Here is a 16,688-nt window from a genome sequence, read left to right on the forward strand (position 1 = left end):
TTCTACTCCTGTCACTTATGACATGACTTATAACACCCAGAGACAGCTCCAAAAAGAGGGATCTTATTAGTTACCAGCGCAATCAACAAGTTCAAAGTGGCTCTAAACTCTCGTGTTGGATTAAATTGAACGATAAAACGTGGAAGCGTGGACCGAGTCCGCACCGACCATCGAGCGCCCGTTCACACAAGTTCTATGTTATCCCTCTTTCGCATCCACTCGCGACACGCCAGGAACAATTTTACGGAGGCCAATTAACCTACAAACCGGCGAGAGACACGAGATGCTGGGGTAACTCGGCGACACGCGCAGCCTCCCTGGAGAGAACCTACAAGCCTGCATGTCTTCAGGATGTGGGAGGAAACTGGAGCCTCTGAAGTCTACTCTATCTATCTCTTCCTCCTAACCCCATTCTCGTTCCATCTCCTCTTAACCTCTGACACCTGTACAAATCAAGAATCTATCTATCTCAGCCTTAAAAATATCCATTGACTTAGCCTGCACAGCTCCATGTGGCAATGGATTCCACAGATTCACCACCCTCTGACTAAAGGCATTCGGGTTTCGGCCTATTTGGCCTATTTCGTTGCCTATTTCCTTCGCTCCATAGATGCTGCTGCACCCGCTGAGTTTCTACCTTCATTCCTCCTCATCTCCTTTCTAAAGGAAGGGCCTTTAATTCGGAAGCTCTGACCTGCTGGTCTGGATGTTTGGCTGGTAGATCTGCTGCACTAATCAAGATCTATCTTCGGCATCTACCTTTGGTGTGTGCAGTTCCTTCCTGCAGAGAGTAAGAGTTGGTTGGGCTGCCGGGCCGAGTTGCCACCTACCTCCCTCCGTGGTGTTCATGGCAAACACCTCACTCCAGCCGCCGGCACCCCTGCCGTTGACGGCGGCCGCTTGGAACTTGTAGATGCTGTACGGTTGCAGTTCCGATACCACGGCACGCGAACGCCGGCTCTGGGAGTCCATCACCTTCATGCGCGACTTGTACCGGCTGGTCTTCAGCAGGCTACCCTCGTTCCAGTACTGAATCTGTGTACGGGAAGACACCCAGTTAGATTGCCCCCCAACTTTCTCCGATAGGTTGGACCCTGGCCAATATTCACTGGAATTTAGAAGGACGAGAGGGAATCTTATAGAAACATGTAAAATTCTTAAGGGATTGGACAGGGTAGATGCAGGAAATATGTTCCCCATGTTGGGGGAGCCCAGAACCAGGGGTCACAGTGTAAGAATAAGGAGTTGGCCATTTAGGAGTGAAATGAGAAAAAAATGTTTTTCACCCAGGGAGTTGTGAATCTGTGGGATTTCCTGCCTGTGGAGGCTAATTCACTGGATGTTTTCAAGAGAGAGTTAGATATAGCTCTAATGGAATCAAGAGATATGGGGAGAAAGCAGGAGTGAGGTACTGATTTTACTTCGGAGTCACGTGAGTGACTCCGAAGTAACTTCACGTGACTTCACGTGACTTCAAGTAACTTCACGTAACTTCACGTGACTTCACGTAGTCACGTGAGTGACTACGTGAAGAACCCGCTCAATGCGCAGGCGCGGCATTACGCCAGCAGTGCAACAGCGGCTGCAACGGGAGTTAGGCGCTCCCGCTACAGAATGAAACGGACCGTCAGGTGAGTACCCTGAGGTCGGGTTTCTTTTACAGGTGAGCCTTTTTCTGCTTGTGTTTTTTACAGGCAGAGAAAAAGGCTCTGGAACAAAACTGTCCCCGTTCAAGGAGGAACGTTTCCCGTCGGGGAGGGGGGCAGCAACAGGCGGTAGGAGCGTTTACCCGGTGTTCCTCTATTCCCCGACACCGTGCCGAGCCCAGCCCGCTAGTACCTGAGCAGCGGGCTGGATGCATAGCCACCCGAAGAGGCATCCGGCAGGTGTTCCCGATTTCGGACGGGACGTCTCTCCACCCGCACGGGGGGAGAGAGAGCCGCCTGAGCCGCTGGAGCGGCTCACGGAGCAGGTGCCTGCGAGACGCGCTGCTTGAGGGGCGCTCTACAAGGTACAAAAGCTCCAGAAGAAGGCGGTAGGAACAATTACCGGGCGCTCCGCTATCCCCATCACCGCGCCGAGCCCAGTCCCGCCAGTGCCTGAACTGCGGGCTGGATGTCTAGCCATCCGAACAGGCATCCGGCCGGTGGCATCCGATTCGTCGGACGGGGACATGTCTCAACCTAAATGGAGGAGAGACAGCCGCCTGAGCTGCATCCAACAGCTATTGGAGCAGCTCCAGCGAGATGCGCAGAAAGAGCGCTCTCGCGGAGGGAGGTCAGGCACCCCCTCCACAGTATTTCATGCACTGCCCTCTGCTCCCTCATTACTGGAGGCTAGCATTGGTGACCAGGGCTGGGCTGGTCTGGAACAGGGGCAGGCGGACGAATTCGGGAGTATGCCAGGGGTGCAGGAACAGGAAGAGCTGTTGGGTGTGATGGACCGCTTTGTAGCAACCCCACGGGCTGGAGCACCGCTGGAACCAAGAATGGCGGCCAGCATCAACCATCTATCCAATAAACCATTACTGGAAAAGGTGCTCGCTGAGGTGCTGAAACAACACACAGCACCAGAAAACTGTGAGGCCCTCAAAATAAAAAGTGTCAACAGCCAAATCTGGGGGCATGTGGGGTCACACATCCGGACCCAAGAACTCAAGCTACAGCGGATCCTAAGGCTCCTGACGTCGGCCATCACAGCCTTTGCTCGTTCCGTGGAGACCACGGAGATGGATACCTGCCAGCAGGATGTGCTGGCATTAATGTGTACCACACAATTTGAGATCAACAATCTCCGGAGGGAAACATAAGACCTGCCCTCAATCCCAAATTTGCTGGCTTGTGTAAAGCCCCAGCTGCGGAGACGGACGCGCTGCTATTTGGGAAAGATTTCAATAAAAAACTGAAGCATCAAAAACCTTTGGCCTAATGAGGGCAGGCCCCGGGACGAGCAAACCAAGACCTCCGATACCCAAGCGGCAGCACCCCACGGCATCCACCAGTCGACGTCCGCAATATGGGACTGGTGAACGCTTGGGGTCCGCACATTATCCCCAAAGATCTTTTTAGATCAGGGCCCGCAGCGGACCCTCTGGAAAATGCGCCTCCCCCCAACATCGCCAGCACGTCAGAACAAAATCTTCAGGAAAATGAAGAAACAGAATCGCCAATAACCATGGAGGTAGGTGGGTCTGGTCCCTACCAGCATATAGAGAATAAGGGTGCTTTATTAACAGGGGGGAGATTACACTTGTTTAAAGAAGCATGGGGTATGGTCACGAGTGACAAGTATATACTCAACAGCATTAGTGGATATAAAATACAATTCATGTCAGAAAAAACGCCGCCAGTTCAACAATGGCCCCAAAGGGTATTTCTCCCTCCGTCAAAGAGAAACGTGAGGGACAAGCTGAACTGGTGAGACTTATCACAAAGGGGGTCATCGAAAAGACCAAACATGAACCTTTGGAATTTGTATCGAATATATTCACTAAAACTAAAAAAGATGGTGGCTGTCGCATCATCATTGACTTAACATCACTAAACAAATTTGTTAAGTATATACATTTCAAAATGGAGACATATGTTACTGCCAAACAACTGAATTCCAAAGGACACTTCATGGCAAGCATTTATCTTAAAGATGCTTACTATCTAGTACCCATATACAAGGATCATCGCAGATACCTAAAATTTATCTGGATGGTACAAAGCATTGCCCTATGGGCTAACTTCAGCCCCAAGATTATTCACCAAAATATTGAACCCAGCCATGGCAATACTAAGAAAACAAAAACATATTGTCATGGCATATCTGGATGATATTCTGATAGTAGGGAAAACGATGGAATTGGCTGTGGCAGCAGTATCAGCTACAAAACAGCTCCTCGAAACTCTGGGGTTCGTCCTACATCCAGATAAATCTAAGTTGAAGCCATCCACTATCATGGACTACCTGGGCTTCACAATTAACTCAGTCCATATGACTGTTACCTTGCCAAAGGCAAAAATGGTTGAATTAGCACAATCATGCAACAATTTAATGGTCAACGAGCGACCAACTATTCGACAAGTAGCAAGAGTAATTGGGGAAATGGTAGCAGCATTTCCGGCTACACAATTCGGACCTTTGTACTATCAAAAAATTTACAGAGAGCAAAGGTACAGGCAATAAAACGACATACAGGTCACTATGATCGTGTCATGAACTTACCCACTGAAGCAATATCAGAGCTACAGTGGTGGGCAGAAAACGTTTGGCATAGTTTCAGCCCTATCTTTATCACTAACCCTACTTTAGTTACTCAAACAGATGCCAGTGCTCAAGGCTGGGGAGCGACTAACTCCATATCCAGCATAGGTGGTAGATGGACTAACCTAGAGTCATCATTACTACTTACACTGGGCATTAACTATCTAGAGATGTTGGGCGCCTTTTATGGTTTAAAAGCATATGTATCTAATATGCAGCACTTGCATGTTCGGTTACAAATTGATAAATACTACGGTGATGGCTTATATTAACCATATGGGTGGCATAAAATCATTATCATGCGACAAATTGGTCAACATGATTTGGCAATGGTGTGTCGAAAGACATATTTGGCTATCAGCTACTTACCTACCAGGTAAGCTAAACACCCATGCCATGAGAAAATTAAACGCCTGGGTTGCAAGTTTGAACAGACCTTACCTGGAACTGGGATTGTCCAAACAAACCATCACCACCATGTCGGCATCCCTTCGAACATCCACCAAGAGGCAGTACTTAACCAGCATCAAAAAAGGGAGAAGTACTGCCAGGAAACAGGGACAACATACGCAACAGCTACAGCCACCAACATACTGGAGTTCCTGGCCTATCTACACCACGATGTAGGGATCAGCTACAGTGCCATCAACACAGCGCAGAGTGCTCTTTCTGCTTATCTCAAACCAGCGCCAGGACAACAGGCGATGGGATCCCATCCACTGGTGGTAAAACTGATGAAGGGCATTTACAATATCAAGCCCTAAGCCCAGGTATACCCATATTTGGGATATCAGTGTGGTCCTGACATATCTCAGGGAATGGCCACCAGCCAGATCCCCCGGCCTCGAGCAAGCTACACTAAAGACGCTCATGTTGATGGCACTTGTATCCGCTCAGAGGGTCCAGTCACTACACCTATTGCGACTGGACAACATGATCACAGCTCCAGACCAGATCTGTCGTTATCCAGCGACTGATCAAACAGAGCAGACCAGGAACACCTAATCAAGTCGTGGCTTACCCACCAGAACCACGGTTATGTGCCATGACCCACCTACTATCCTACATAGACACAACCAAAATATTCGAGGGAGATGAAAAGCCTTGTGGGTCAGTCACAAAAACCTTATGGTCGGGTGACGAGCCAAACCATTGCGAGATGGCTCAAGCAGGTGCTAGAAACTGCTGGGATAAACACTAACATGTACACATTTTATTCCACCAGGGCAGCATCCATGTCGACGGCTAAAGAATGGACATGCCTATAGACCACATCCTGGCTACAGCAGGAAGGTGGGGGGGGAAAAGACCATTCAGAAATTTTATAATAAGCCGTTGGCAAAACCTGGTTTATTTGCAGTAAAGATTTACGAACTGCAAATATTTAATTTAAGCCCAGGGGAGCAACTTAATTCTTTGTTGTTATTGTTTAAAAAATACCATTGTGTTTTTCTACAAATAGACTCATTGGTTGATTACGATAACACTTCCTCCCTCAAGAACTTCGGCAGTGAGTGAAATGAAACTGTTACACGGTTTGAAATCACAGAGCTTTGAAATCTTCACGTAGTCACTCACGTGACTCCGAAGTAAAATAGTAAGATTAAACGAGAACTTACCAGTTTGAAGTTTGATCTGTATTTTATGAGGAGTTACGATGAGGGATTACGTGCCCTCCGCTCCCACCCTCATTATATGGATCAAACTAATAAATAAATTGATGTCTCCTTATCTTTACTATGTTTACTTCAAAATAACTGTGTCTATCTGTGATTCCACACCGCTGCTTGGAAGTATGCCGCGCCTGCGCACTGAGCGGGTTCTTCACGTAATCCCTCATCGTAACTCCTCATAAAATACAGATCAAACTTCAAACTGGTAAGTTCTCGTTTAATCTTACTATTTTGGATGATCAGCCATGATCATATTGAATGGCGGTGCTGGCTCGAAGGGCCAAATGGACTCCTCCTGCACCTATTTTCTATGGTTCTATGTAACTCGGCGGGTCAGGCAGCATCCCTGGAGAAAGTAAATAAAGTCATAGTCACAGAGCGATACAGCGTGGAAATAGGTCCTTCGGCCCAACTTGCCCACACCGGGCCAACATGTCCCAGCTACATTAGTCCCACCTGCCCGTGTTTGGCTCAATGGAGGAGGCCCAGGACAGAAAGATCAGTATGGGAATGGGGAGTTAATGTGATTGGCAACCAGGAGACCCAGTAGGCCTTGGTGCAAATGTTCAATGAAATGGCTGCCGAGTCTACGCTTGGTCTCGCCGGTGTTCTGGAGAACACCCCTGGAACGTTGGATGCAGTAGATGAGGTGAGAGGAGGTGCACATGAACCTCTGTCTCACCTGGAAAGACTAGTTCGAGGCACTTGCTTTCTTTGAGGAGTTTGCAGCACAAAACTCCTTGTTCACTTGGCTTTTGATGGTTGAGATGTACTGGCAGTAATATTCAACGCTAGAACCAGGAGTGCAGTGTAGGTTCACGAGGTAAATTCCAGGGATGGTGGGACTGTCATATGTTGAAAGAATGGAGCGACTGGGCTTGTATACACTGGAATTTAGATGGATGAGAGGGTATCTCATTGAACCTTGTAGGATTATTAAGGAATTGGACACGCTAAAGGCAGGAAACATGTTCCCGATGTTGGGGGAGTAGAGAACCAGGGGCCACAGTTTAAGAATAAGGGGAGGCCATTTAGAACGGAGATGAGGAAAAACTTTTTCACCCAGAGAGTTGTGAATCTGTGGAATTCTTTGCCTCAGAAAGCAGTGGAGGCCAATTCTCTGGATGCTTTCAAGAGAGAGTTAGATAGGGCTCTTAAAAATAGCGGAGTCAGGGGATATGGGGAGAAGGCAGGAACGGGGTACTGATTGTGGACGATCAGCCATGATCACAGTGAATGGCGCTGCTGGCTCGAAGGTCTGAATGGCCTACTCCTGAACCAATTGTCTATTGTCATCCTACTACTTAAGATAGACACATAAAGTGCTGGAGTAAATCAACGGGACAGGCGGCATCTCTGGAGAAAAGGAACGGGTGTCGTTTCGGGTAGTGACCATCCGCTACTTACTCGATAGCCGATGAGATATCCCCGGATATTTTCTTGTGGTACTGCCCTCCACTGCAACAAAATGGCCGTGCTGTTGACGTGTCTCCCGGATAAGCTCGTCGGGGCCGCGTTTGGATCTAAATGCAAGCACAAAACAGGTCAAAGTCCATGCCTCAAGGTACTTTAGATGCTAGACTTTGGAGATACAACAGGCCCTTCGGCCCACTGTGCCGGCGCTGGCCAGCATTCACCTCATACACCAGCACTATCCTGCACACTAGGGGACAATTTCTAATTTTTACCAAAGCCAAATAACCTACAATCCCGTACGTTTTTGGAGTGTGGGAGGAGACCGGAGATATCGGGGAAAAAACCCACGCAGGTCACGGGGAGAACGTACAAACTCCGTTCAGACAAGCACCCGGTAGTCAGGATCGAACTCATGTCTCTGGCGCTGTGAGACAGTGGTTCTACCGCTGCGCCACTGTTAATACTTCAGGTTGTTGATTGTTCAGTAGTCAGGATCAAACCTGGGTAACTAAGGCAGCACTCTACCGCTGTGCCACCCTGCTCCCAGATGTCACTGGTCAGGCTGTATAGCCCAAGTACTCGAGAAGATAGGTCCCAATTTAAGCTCCCATACAAAATGCAGCACCTATGACCATTCAGCAATCCCTCAGTATGGTACTGATGTACTAGCCTTGGCTATATGCATGGGCCTTTGTGATGAGATCTTAAATAACTCTTCTTCCCTCCCCCCCCCCCCCCTTAAATATCCAGAGTTTAGATTAGTTTAGAGATACAGCGTGGAGACGGGCCCTTCGGCCCATCGGGTCCGCGCCGACCAGCAATCCCACATTCACACTAGTTCTATCCTACACGCGAGGGACAATTTACAGAAGCCAATTAACCTACAAACCCGCACGTCTTTGGAGTGTGGGAGGAAACCGGAGCATCCGGGTAAAACGCACGCAGGTCACGGGGAGAACGTACAAACTCCGTACAGACAAGCACCCGTGGCCAGGATCGAACCTCCGTCTCTGGCACTGGAAGGCAGTAACGCTATCGCTGTGAGGTAGGGGCGGTGTTAACTGTGGTGAGTCTGAGGGCCCCACCCACCCTGTCAGAAGATCCCCGCTTAAGTGTGCACTCAGGGAGGTCCAACGTAGAAAGAAGGTGCAGGAGTCGGCCATTGGGCCCTTGGAGCCGGCACTGCCGTTCAATATGATCATGGCTGATGGGTGATGAAGCACACACTTGTTCAACACAGAAGCAATCCCCAGACGGCTCCACCCCAGTATACACTTACATTCTTCGCCTGAGTATCCGATGATGACGTCTGGCTCGGGACCCGGGCCAAAATCGTTCACCACCTGCACTTTGACCTCGTAGGGGGTGAAGAGGGGTGTCGGAGAGACGAGGTAACTGGACCTGGTCACCGTGACCGTTGACCATTCCCCGCCCACGTCCCGCTGCCTCCAGCTGACGATGTACCTGACGTTGAGATCACTGACCTGGGTAGCAGACAGCGGCTGGAAAACACAGCAAATGAAACCCAGGCATGAACATTTGCAAGAGATCGGCAGAGCTGAACTCACCCGCGGACTGTCCTCGATCGGACTTTTGGAAAGGGATTGTCCCAACTTGCTGATCTTTTTCGGCGACTGCCGGCGTCATATCAGGGTCGCCAAAAGATTTTGAACATTTCAAAATCCAGCGGCAACAAAAAAAATGTTGAGACTCTTGAAAAAAACACCGCGCGCCATTCGTCATCATGTCGCAAGTTTTTCGGTGACCTGATGCGTCGTTCAATGTTGCCGGCAGTCGCCAAGAAAATCGCCAAGTATTTTGAAAATCGTCTTCTTACGCAATTTTTTTTGGCGATTTGCCGACACCCGTCATAGGTCGTCATAGGCCGAAAATGTTCAACGTGTTGAAAATCCAGCGGCGACCAGAACACTTTGGGCGACTACTCACGACCAAACAGGCTTCACCCCGCGACATGTCACCGGGGTGTCGCCTGTACGGTCGTGAGTCGTTTCCTCAGTCGCCCAAAGAGTCGCAGCGTCTTTCCGGTCCCCGCTGGATTTTCAACGTGTTGAAAATTTTCGGTGACCTGCAACGACCTATGATGGGTGCCGGCAGTCGTCGAAAAAGTCGCGTAAGTGGGACAGGTCCATGAGAAAGAACTGCAGATGCTGGTAAAATCGAAGGTGGACACGAAACGTAACTCAGCGGGTGAGGCAGCATCTCTGGAGAGAAGGAATGGGCGACGTTTCGGGTCGTCTCGACCCGAAACGTCGCCCATTCCTTCTCTCCAGAGATGCTGCCTCACCCGCTGAGTTGCTCCAGCATTTTGCGTCTCCCCTTGATTGGACTTTACTGAAACCTTATTCACGTTTTTCCCTTCATCGTGTATCTGTACACTGAGGACGGCTCGATTGCAATCACAAATCGACTTTCCGCTGACTGGTTAGCGCGCAACAAAAGCTTTGCACTGCGCCTCGGTACTCGTGTGACAATTAACTGAACTCAACCTCAGAAACTGCAGGTAAACGGTTCAACGGTTCAACGGTTCAAAATGGTTCTTTTGATATCACTTGCACCAAGGTGCAATGGAATTAATAGATCGGAAAGATTATTCCCATACATCAAGAGCTGATTAAGTACCAAATGCATGGGGACAGGTCACTGAGTCCATTCAGATGCAAGAGTCGGCAGGTTTTGGCACCATTTCCATAGGTCAGGTCGGGGGGGGGAGTTCCCCCCGCCACGGGTACCATGTAATCCCGTGCTACCGGCTCCATGGTCGGAGAGTCGGCGACTAAACCCTCTCCCCGTGGACCCCCAGCAGGACCAAAAACAAGACCTGTCTAAGGGCGGATGAGCTTCTAGCGAGCCAACGGCCATCCACACTTCAGTAGAAGTTGCGATCACTGTCGTACACGGCATTGTAAGGAACAAAGAAAAACATGAAATGGAATTCTTCCCTCTCCTTGCTTCTCAAAGGAGAAGATGGTGATTGATTGATTCACAGTCCAAAACGACCAGAGAGAGGGGTCCCGACCCGAAATGTCGCCCTGGTCTCCATGGACGCTGCCTGTCCGCTGAGTTACTCCTGCATGTTGTGTCTATCTTTGGTATAAACATGCATCTGCAGTTCTTTGTTCCTACATAGAAACATAGAAAATAGGTGCAGGAGTAGGCCATTCGGCCCTTCGAGCCTGCACCGCCATTCGATATGATCATGGCTGATCATCCAACTCAGTATCCCATCCCTGCCTTCTCTCCATACCCCCTGATCCCTTTAGCCACAAGGGCCACATCTAACTACATGTTGGCTGTTCCACTGCTCCACATGGATACGGTATGGAAACAGCCCCCATCGGCTCGCTGAATCCACATTGACCACCGATCACCCATTTACACTAGTTCCATGTTATCCCACTCTTACATCCAGGCCCTGCACACTGGTGGCAATTTTCAGAGACCAACTAACCTACAAACCCGCGTGTCTTTCGGATGTGGAATGAAACCGGAGCACCCAGAGGAAAACAACGCGTTTACAGGGAGAACATGCAAACTCCACACAGGCAGCGTACAAACTCAGGTATGAACTTGGATCTCTGCTATGGTGAGGCAGCAGCTCTACCTGCTGCACCATTGTTCATAAGTTCAAGGAGCAGAATTAGGCCATTCGGCCCATTAAGCCCACTCCGCCATTCAATCACGGCTAATCTATCTTTCCCTCTCAACCCCATTCCCCTGCCTTCTCCCCGTAACCCCTGACACCCGTACTGATCAAGAATCTGTCAATCTCTGATGTTAAAAAATATCCATTGACTTGGCCTCCACAGCCTTCTGTGGCAATGAATTCCACAGATTCACCACCCTCTGACACTGTGCTGCCCAAGTTGACGTGTTTCCTCCACTGGCTTCATAGACCACTGGCAAAATGTGGAGCTGCTGTGCGGGAAATGGAACTTGTGGAAAACCGCACTTACTGTCCAACTGATCTGCATGCTGGATTCCGATATTCCCGCCCCTCGAACATCAGTGGGATTCATCTCAGGAGCTGGGAAACAAAGAGATGTTAGACTTCCTGAGCTTCCAAGAAGATAAGACGATATGGGAATTTAGTTTAGTTTAGTTTAGAGCTGCAGCGTGGAAACAGGCCCACCGAGCCCGCGCAGACCAGCGATCCCCGCGCACTAACTCTATCCGACACACACCCGGGACAAGTTTACATTCACATCAAGCCAATTAACCTACAAACCTGTACGTCTTTGGAGCGTGGGAGGAAACCGAAGATGTCAGAGAAAACCCACGCAGTCACGGGGAGAACGTACACACTCCGTACAGACGAGCACCCATAGTCGGGATCATAGAAACATAGAAAATAGGTGCAGGAGGAGGCCATTCGGCCCTTCAAGCCAACACCGCCATTCATTGTGATCATGGCTGATCGTCCCCTATCAATAACCCGTGCCTGCCTTCTCCCCATATCCCTTGACTCCACTAGCCCCTAGAGCTCTATCTAACTCTCTCTTAAATCCATCCAGTGACTTGGCCTCCACTGCCCTCTGTGGCAGGGAATTCCATAAATTCACAACTCTCTGGGTGAAAAAGTTTTTTCTCACCTCAGTCTTAAATGACCTCCCCTTTATTCTAAGACTGTGGCCCCTGGTTCTGGACTCGCCCAACATTGGGAACATTTTTCCTGCAACTAGCTTGTCCAGTCCTTTTATGATTTTATATGTTTCTATAAGATGCCCCCTCATCCTTCGAACCCAGGATCGAACCCGGGTCTCTGGCGCTGTAAGGCATCAACTCTACCGCTGCGCCACCGTGCCTTCCAGGAATTCACTGGTTATCTCCAAAATATTTCAGTGAGCAAAACCAGGAAGGAAAATGATCGCAGCTTGAATAAAACCCCTGCAGCTTCTCTCATTTTATTCCGCTTTGTTATATATAACACAGAAGTCCGCGGAATAGACTGTGTGGCAGTTAAGAGTTATTCCATTTCACCTTAAGAACGCAGAACATAACCGCACAAGGACAGGCCCTTCAGCCCACAATGTCTGTGCCGAACATAATGCCGAGATAAACTAATCTCCTAATGTGAACCATATCTCTACATAGTCCCTACATATCCATGCACCTATCTTTTTTTTTTTTTTTTTTTTGTTTTTTTTTGTTTATTTTATTAGAAGTTAATACAATACAAAACAATACAGTGGCACCTAATTTTAGGTGCCAACTATGTCATACCGTAATCCATTCTATGTACAACCTCTAGTTTTATGTTATGAGTAGGCAAGACAAGAAAAAGAAAACATTAGAAAGGGGAAAGAGTGGAAAAATAGATGGTAGAGAGTAGAAAAATGTGAAGTGTGGATATAAAAAATAAAAATAAAAAAATAAAATAAAAAAGAAAAGGTGGAAAGTAGAAATAGAAGAAAAGGCCCCTTAAAAGAGAATTTTTCAAATCTATATTCGGAGATGTAGAACTATCCACGTCATGAACTGAAATCAGCAATCCTTATGGTACCGCTGCATCACATGATTCCAAAAAGTCGATGAAAGGAGACCAACTCCTTAAGAATTGGTCATATTTATCTATTACCATGCACCTATCTAAAAGCCTCTTGAACACCACTATTGTATCTGCCTCCATCACCACACCTGGCAGCACGTTCCAGGCACCCACCACCCTCTGTGCATGAAACTCTTCTCTTTTAAAATTTGTCGCTCACACTCAAAGCTACTCCCTCTGGTCTTTGACATTCCAACCCTGGAAAAAGGTTCTGACTGTCCACCCAATGTACGGCTGGTGCACCCTCGGTGGCCCTATGTACCTTTGTGTATACAACAATCAGGTCTCACCTCAACCCCTGGCGCTTCAGAGAAAACAACCCACGGTTGTCCGACATCTGTTGGGGGAGTCCAGAACCAGGGGCCACGGTTTAAGAATAAGGGGTCAGCCGTTTAGAACGGAGACCAGGAAAAACCTTTTTCACACAGAGAGTTGTGAGTCTGTGGAATTCTCTGCCTCAGAGGGCGGTGGAGGCCGGTTCTCTGGATGCTTTCAAGAGAGAGCTAGATAGGGCTCTTAAAGATAGCGGAGTCAAGGGATATGGGGAGAAGGCAGGAATGTGGTACTGATTGTGGATGATCAGCCATGATCACATTGAATGGCGGTGCTGGCTCGAAGGGCCGAATGGCCTCCTCCTGCACCTATTGTCTATTGTCTGTGGTCTCTCCATGTAGCTAATACTGTCACACCCATAATGTTTGGTCTATTTTATGGACATAGTGTATCATACGGACTATCGACTGGGGAAAGGACATAATCAAATAAAATCTCCAGATATTCATCCAAGCAGTGTTGCCACCCTCACCAGGCAGGTATAAAGATTATTGATCTCAACATGTCTCCTCAGGGATGAGGGATGGAGTTCCCATCTCAGCCACATCCATGCATGGTCTATCAGAAAGGACCAGGGTAAGAAGTCTGGTTACAAAGTGGAGGTGGTCCCACCATGGATCTTCTTTGATACATAGGGTGAGAGAGTCATAGAGACATGCAGCGTGGAAACATGCCCTTCTGCCCAACCTATCCACACCGACCAACATGCCCCATCTACACCAGTCCCGCCTGCCTGCATTTAGCCCATATCCCTCTAAACCTGTCCTATCTACAGTATGTATTTGCCTAAATGTTTCTTAGACGTCGTGATGCCTCAACTACCTCCTCCGGCAGCTCGTTCTATGCACCCACCGCCCTCAGAATGGCCAAATACTCTGGGGTCCATAGTTAACTATATAGATAGTCATAGCATCGAACAGCGTAGAAACAGGTCATTTAGGCTAATTTGCCCCACACCGACCAACGTGTCCCATCTTCACTAGTCCCACCTACCCAGGTTTGGACCATATCCCTCTAACCCTGTCATGCACCGGTCTAAATATTTCTGAAACACTGTGATAGTACCTGCCTCAACAACCTCCGCCGGCAGCACGTTCCACCCTTTGTGTAAAAAAAATTGCCCCTCAGAATCCGATGAAATCTCTTGCCCCTCACCTCACCTATGTCCTCTGGTTCTCGATTCCCCTACTCTGGGTAAATGATTCTGCGCATTTACCCAATCTGGGTAAAATGAAATGCCGAGGCAAATAACTCTGAAGCCAAAATAATTTGCTAAATGGGATAAAGGGAAGCAATTGATTAAGGATGTAAAGGACTGCATGTCAATGCATCCATCTATTGTGGAGTGTTGATCTGAAGGTTGGGCCTGATTTTTGACATGATATTGTTTTCTGCCGTTAGGTCATTGCCAGCAGAACCAAGAGCGGAACTCGCTATCAAAACATGGAGGGGACGGGGGACACCATTTTTTGGCGGCCACGCGCGCATGCGCACACACACACACGCGTGAGGCTTCGGAGGCTCAATCCAGCGCCAAAAGCGGAGATTTTACAATCAGGATCACAAAAACTTGGGGGGGGGGGGGATGTCCCCCACCTCTCAAAACATGGGGTGGACGTGTCCCCTATGGTAGGTATGTTGTAAAACGTACCTGAAGCGTCGCTGAAAATTTGTCCTAGCCCGTGTGTACGATTTTGGCGCCGTTTAGAGGGGGGCAGGTTTAAAACGCGATTTTCCCTAGGCTGTTCAAATCGAGGATGTTCAGCCTAGTTAATTATTAACGAAAAATCGCTGGAAGATTCCGTCGCTTGAGCTATTTTTAGTTTTAAGGGGTTTATTTACTTGTTATAGTAGGTTAAAAATTAACCTCTAAACCCGCGACCGCCGACAACGGGCCGGATCTCATACAGGGGACAACGGAAGGTAGGTTGTTTATTTTTACGTTAAAAAGGGCTTCTTAAGATCCCTTTATACAATATTTTATGTTGCGAGTAGCTAAATTGGGGCCCATTATATCCCGCAGTATTTTTCTGGGCATTTGGGGCAATGTGAACGTTCTAAACCAGCGCGTTCCACAGGGAAAGCTGATTTAAATGGCCAATAATTTACAGCAATTAAACACTAAATTCCTTCCATTTGGCCTATAAATTAATGTCAATGAGATTTAAAAATCATGTTTTATTGTGAATTCTTTGTGAATATTATTTGGACACTTAGGCTATTTAAAAATGTTAATCTTTTCTTAAGAAATGGATAGATGTTTAGATCTAGTAATTGAAGTTTGGAATTAGCTACAATTGGGTAACTAACTAACTAACTAACTAACTAACTATATGCTTTAATTTCAGGTCATCCAAGTAAGATTATTTTATATTTGTTTCAGAATGCTTCAATCTATGATAACTGAAATTTTCATTCAGTTCTCTTAATTTTTAAGAAAGTTGTGGGCTTATGACTGCCCACGATCACAGCTTTTTTGTTATGTCCATAGAAAATCAATAGGGAACAAGATGCTCATTTCCGAGTATGAAAATGGCCATAACTTTTTTAATACTTGAGATATGAAAGTGAATTAGGTGTCAAATTAAACTTCTTTTTATGCTTTATCTGATGGGATAAATTGCAGACTTGATTTTTAAAACCTCAAAATTATGTAACATTGCTACCTATGCCCCCCCCCCGGGTTTTCCGCCCCTGACTGCAGAACAGTGATGGAAAGACGTTACCTGCTCCGGTCGTCTGATAACGTTCAGAGGGGAGACTAGGGGCACCTTCGCCCACTTCGTTCACAGCGATGACCCGGAACTGGTAGTTGACGTACGGAGCGAGCTGCAACACTGCAGAGTTGATGTTCCCCGGGATCCTGGTTAAATTGTGCCACTTTCTGGGCTCTAACCTGTTTTCTTCGTACTGCACGATGAACTCTGCGAAGAGAGGGCGACCAATCCGTCAGCGTTTCTCAACTCGTTTTGTTTTTAGTTTGGAGACGAGGCAGGGGAACAGGCCCTTCGGCCCGTCGAGAGAACAAAGAGGGATCAGGCAGGAGGAGGTGGGGGGCAGGGGGTGGGGGGTACACCAAGAACAAAAGAGGACCATTTGGGACGACGTTGAATACTTTTGTAACCGTGGCGATGCCCTTCACATAGCGACTCTTTGCATACCTTGTGATACAAAGAACCTCACCGTGACATGCCACATGTGACAATAAAGTATCAATCAATCACACCAACCATCGATAAACCATTCATATTAGTGATTATAATAAGATTATTAGTTAAACACAAAAAGCTGGAGTAACTCAGCGGGACAGGCAGCATCTCTGGAGAGAAGGAATGGGTGACGTTTCGGGTTGACCCGAAACGTCACCCATTCCTTCTCTCCAGAGATGCTGCCTGTCCCGCTGAGTTACTCCAGCTTTTTGTGTCCGTCTTCGGTTTGATCCAGCAACT

General features: G+C 47.9%; 1 protein-coding gene across 14 annotated transcripts in view; it reads right to left on the reverse strand.

Moving 5' to 3' along the window:
• Positions 1-16,688, reverse strand: part of nfasc (neurofascin) — a 185,420-nt gene that overhangs the window by 46,364 nt on the left and 122,368 nt on the right. For all 14 annotated transcript variants that reach the window (XM_033042827.1, XM_033042834.1, XM_033042832.1 and 11 more), the window contains 5 exons: positions 15,966-16,163; positions 11,315-11,385; positions 8,620-8,842; positions 7,332-7,447; positions 831-1,035 (listed from right to left, as the gene is read on the reverse strand). In XM_033042827.1, coding sequence (XP_032898718.1) covers positions 831-1,035; positions 7,332-7,447; positions 8,620-8,842; positions 11,315-11,385; positions 15,966-16,163 — 813 coding nt within the window. The remainder of the gene's footprint in view (positions 1-830; positions 1,036-7,331; positions 7,448-8,619; positions 8,843-11,314; positions 11,386-15,965; positions 16,164-16,688) is intronic.

The sequence above is a fragment of the Amblyraja radiata genome, chromosome 24 (assembly GCF_010909765.2).
Source record: "Amblyraja radiata isolate CabotCenter1 chromosome 24, sAmbRad1.1.pri, whole genome shotgun sequence".
Lineage (NCBI taxonomy): Eukaryota > Metazoa > Chordata > Chondrichthyes > Rajiformes > Rajidae > Amblyraja > Amblyraja radiata.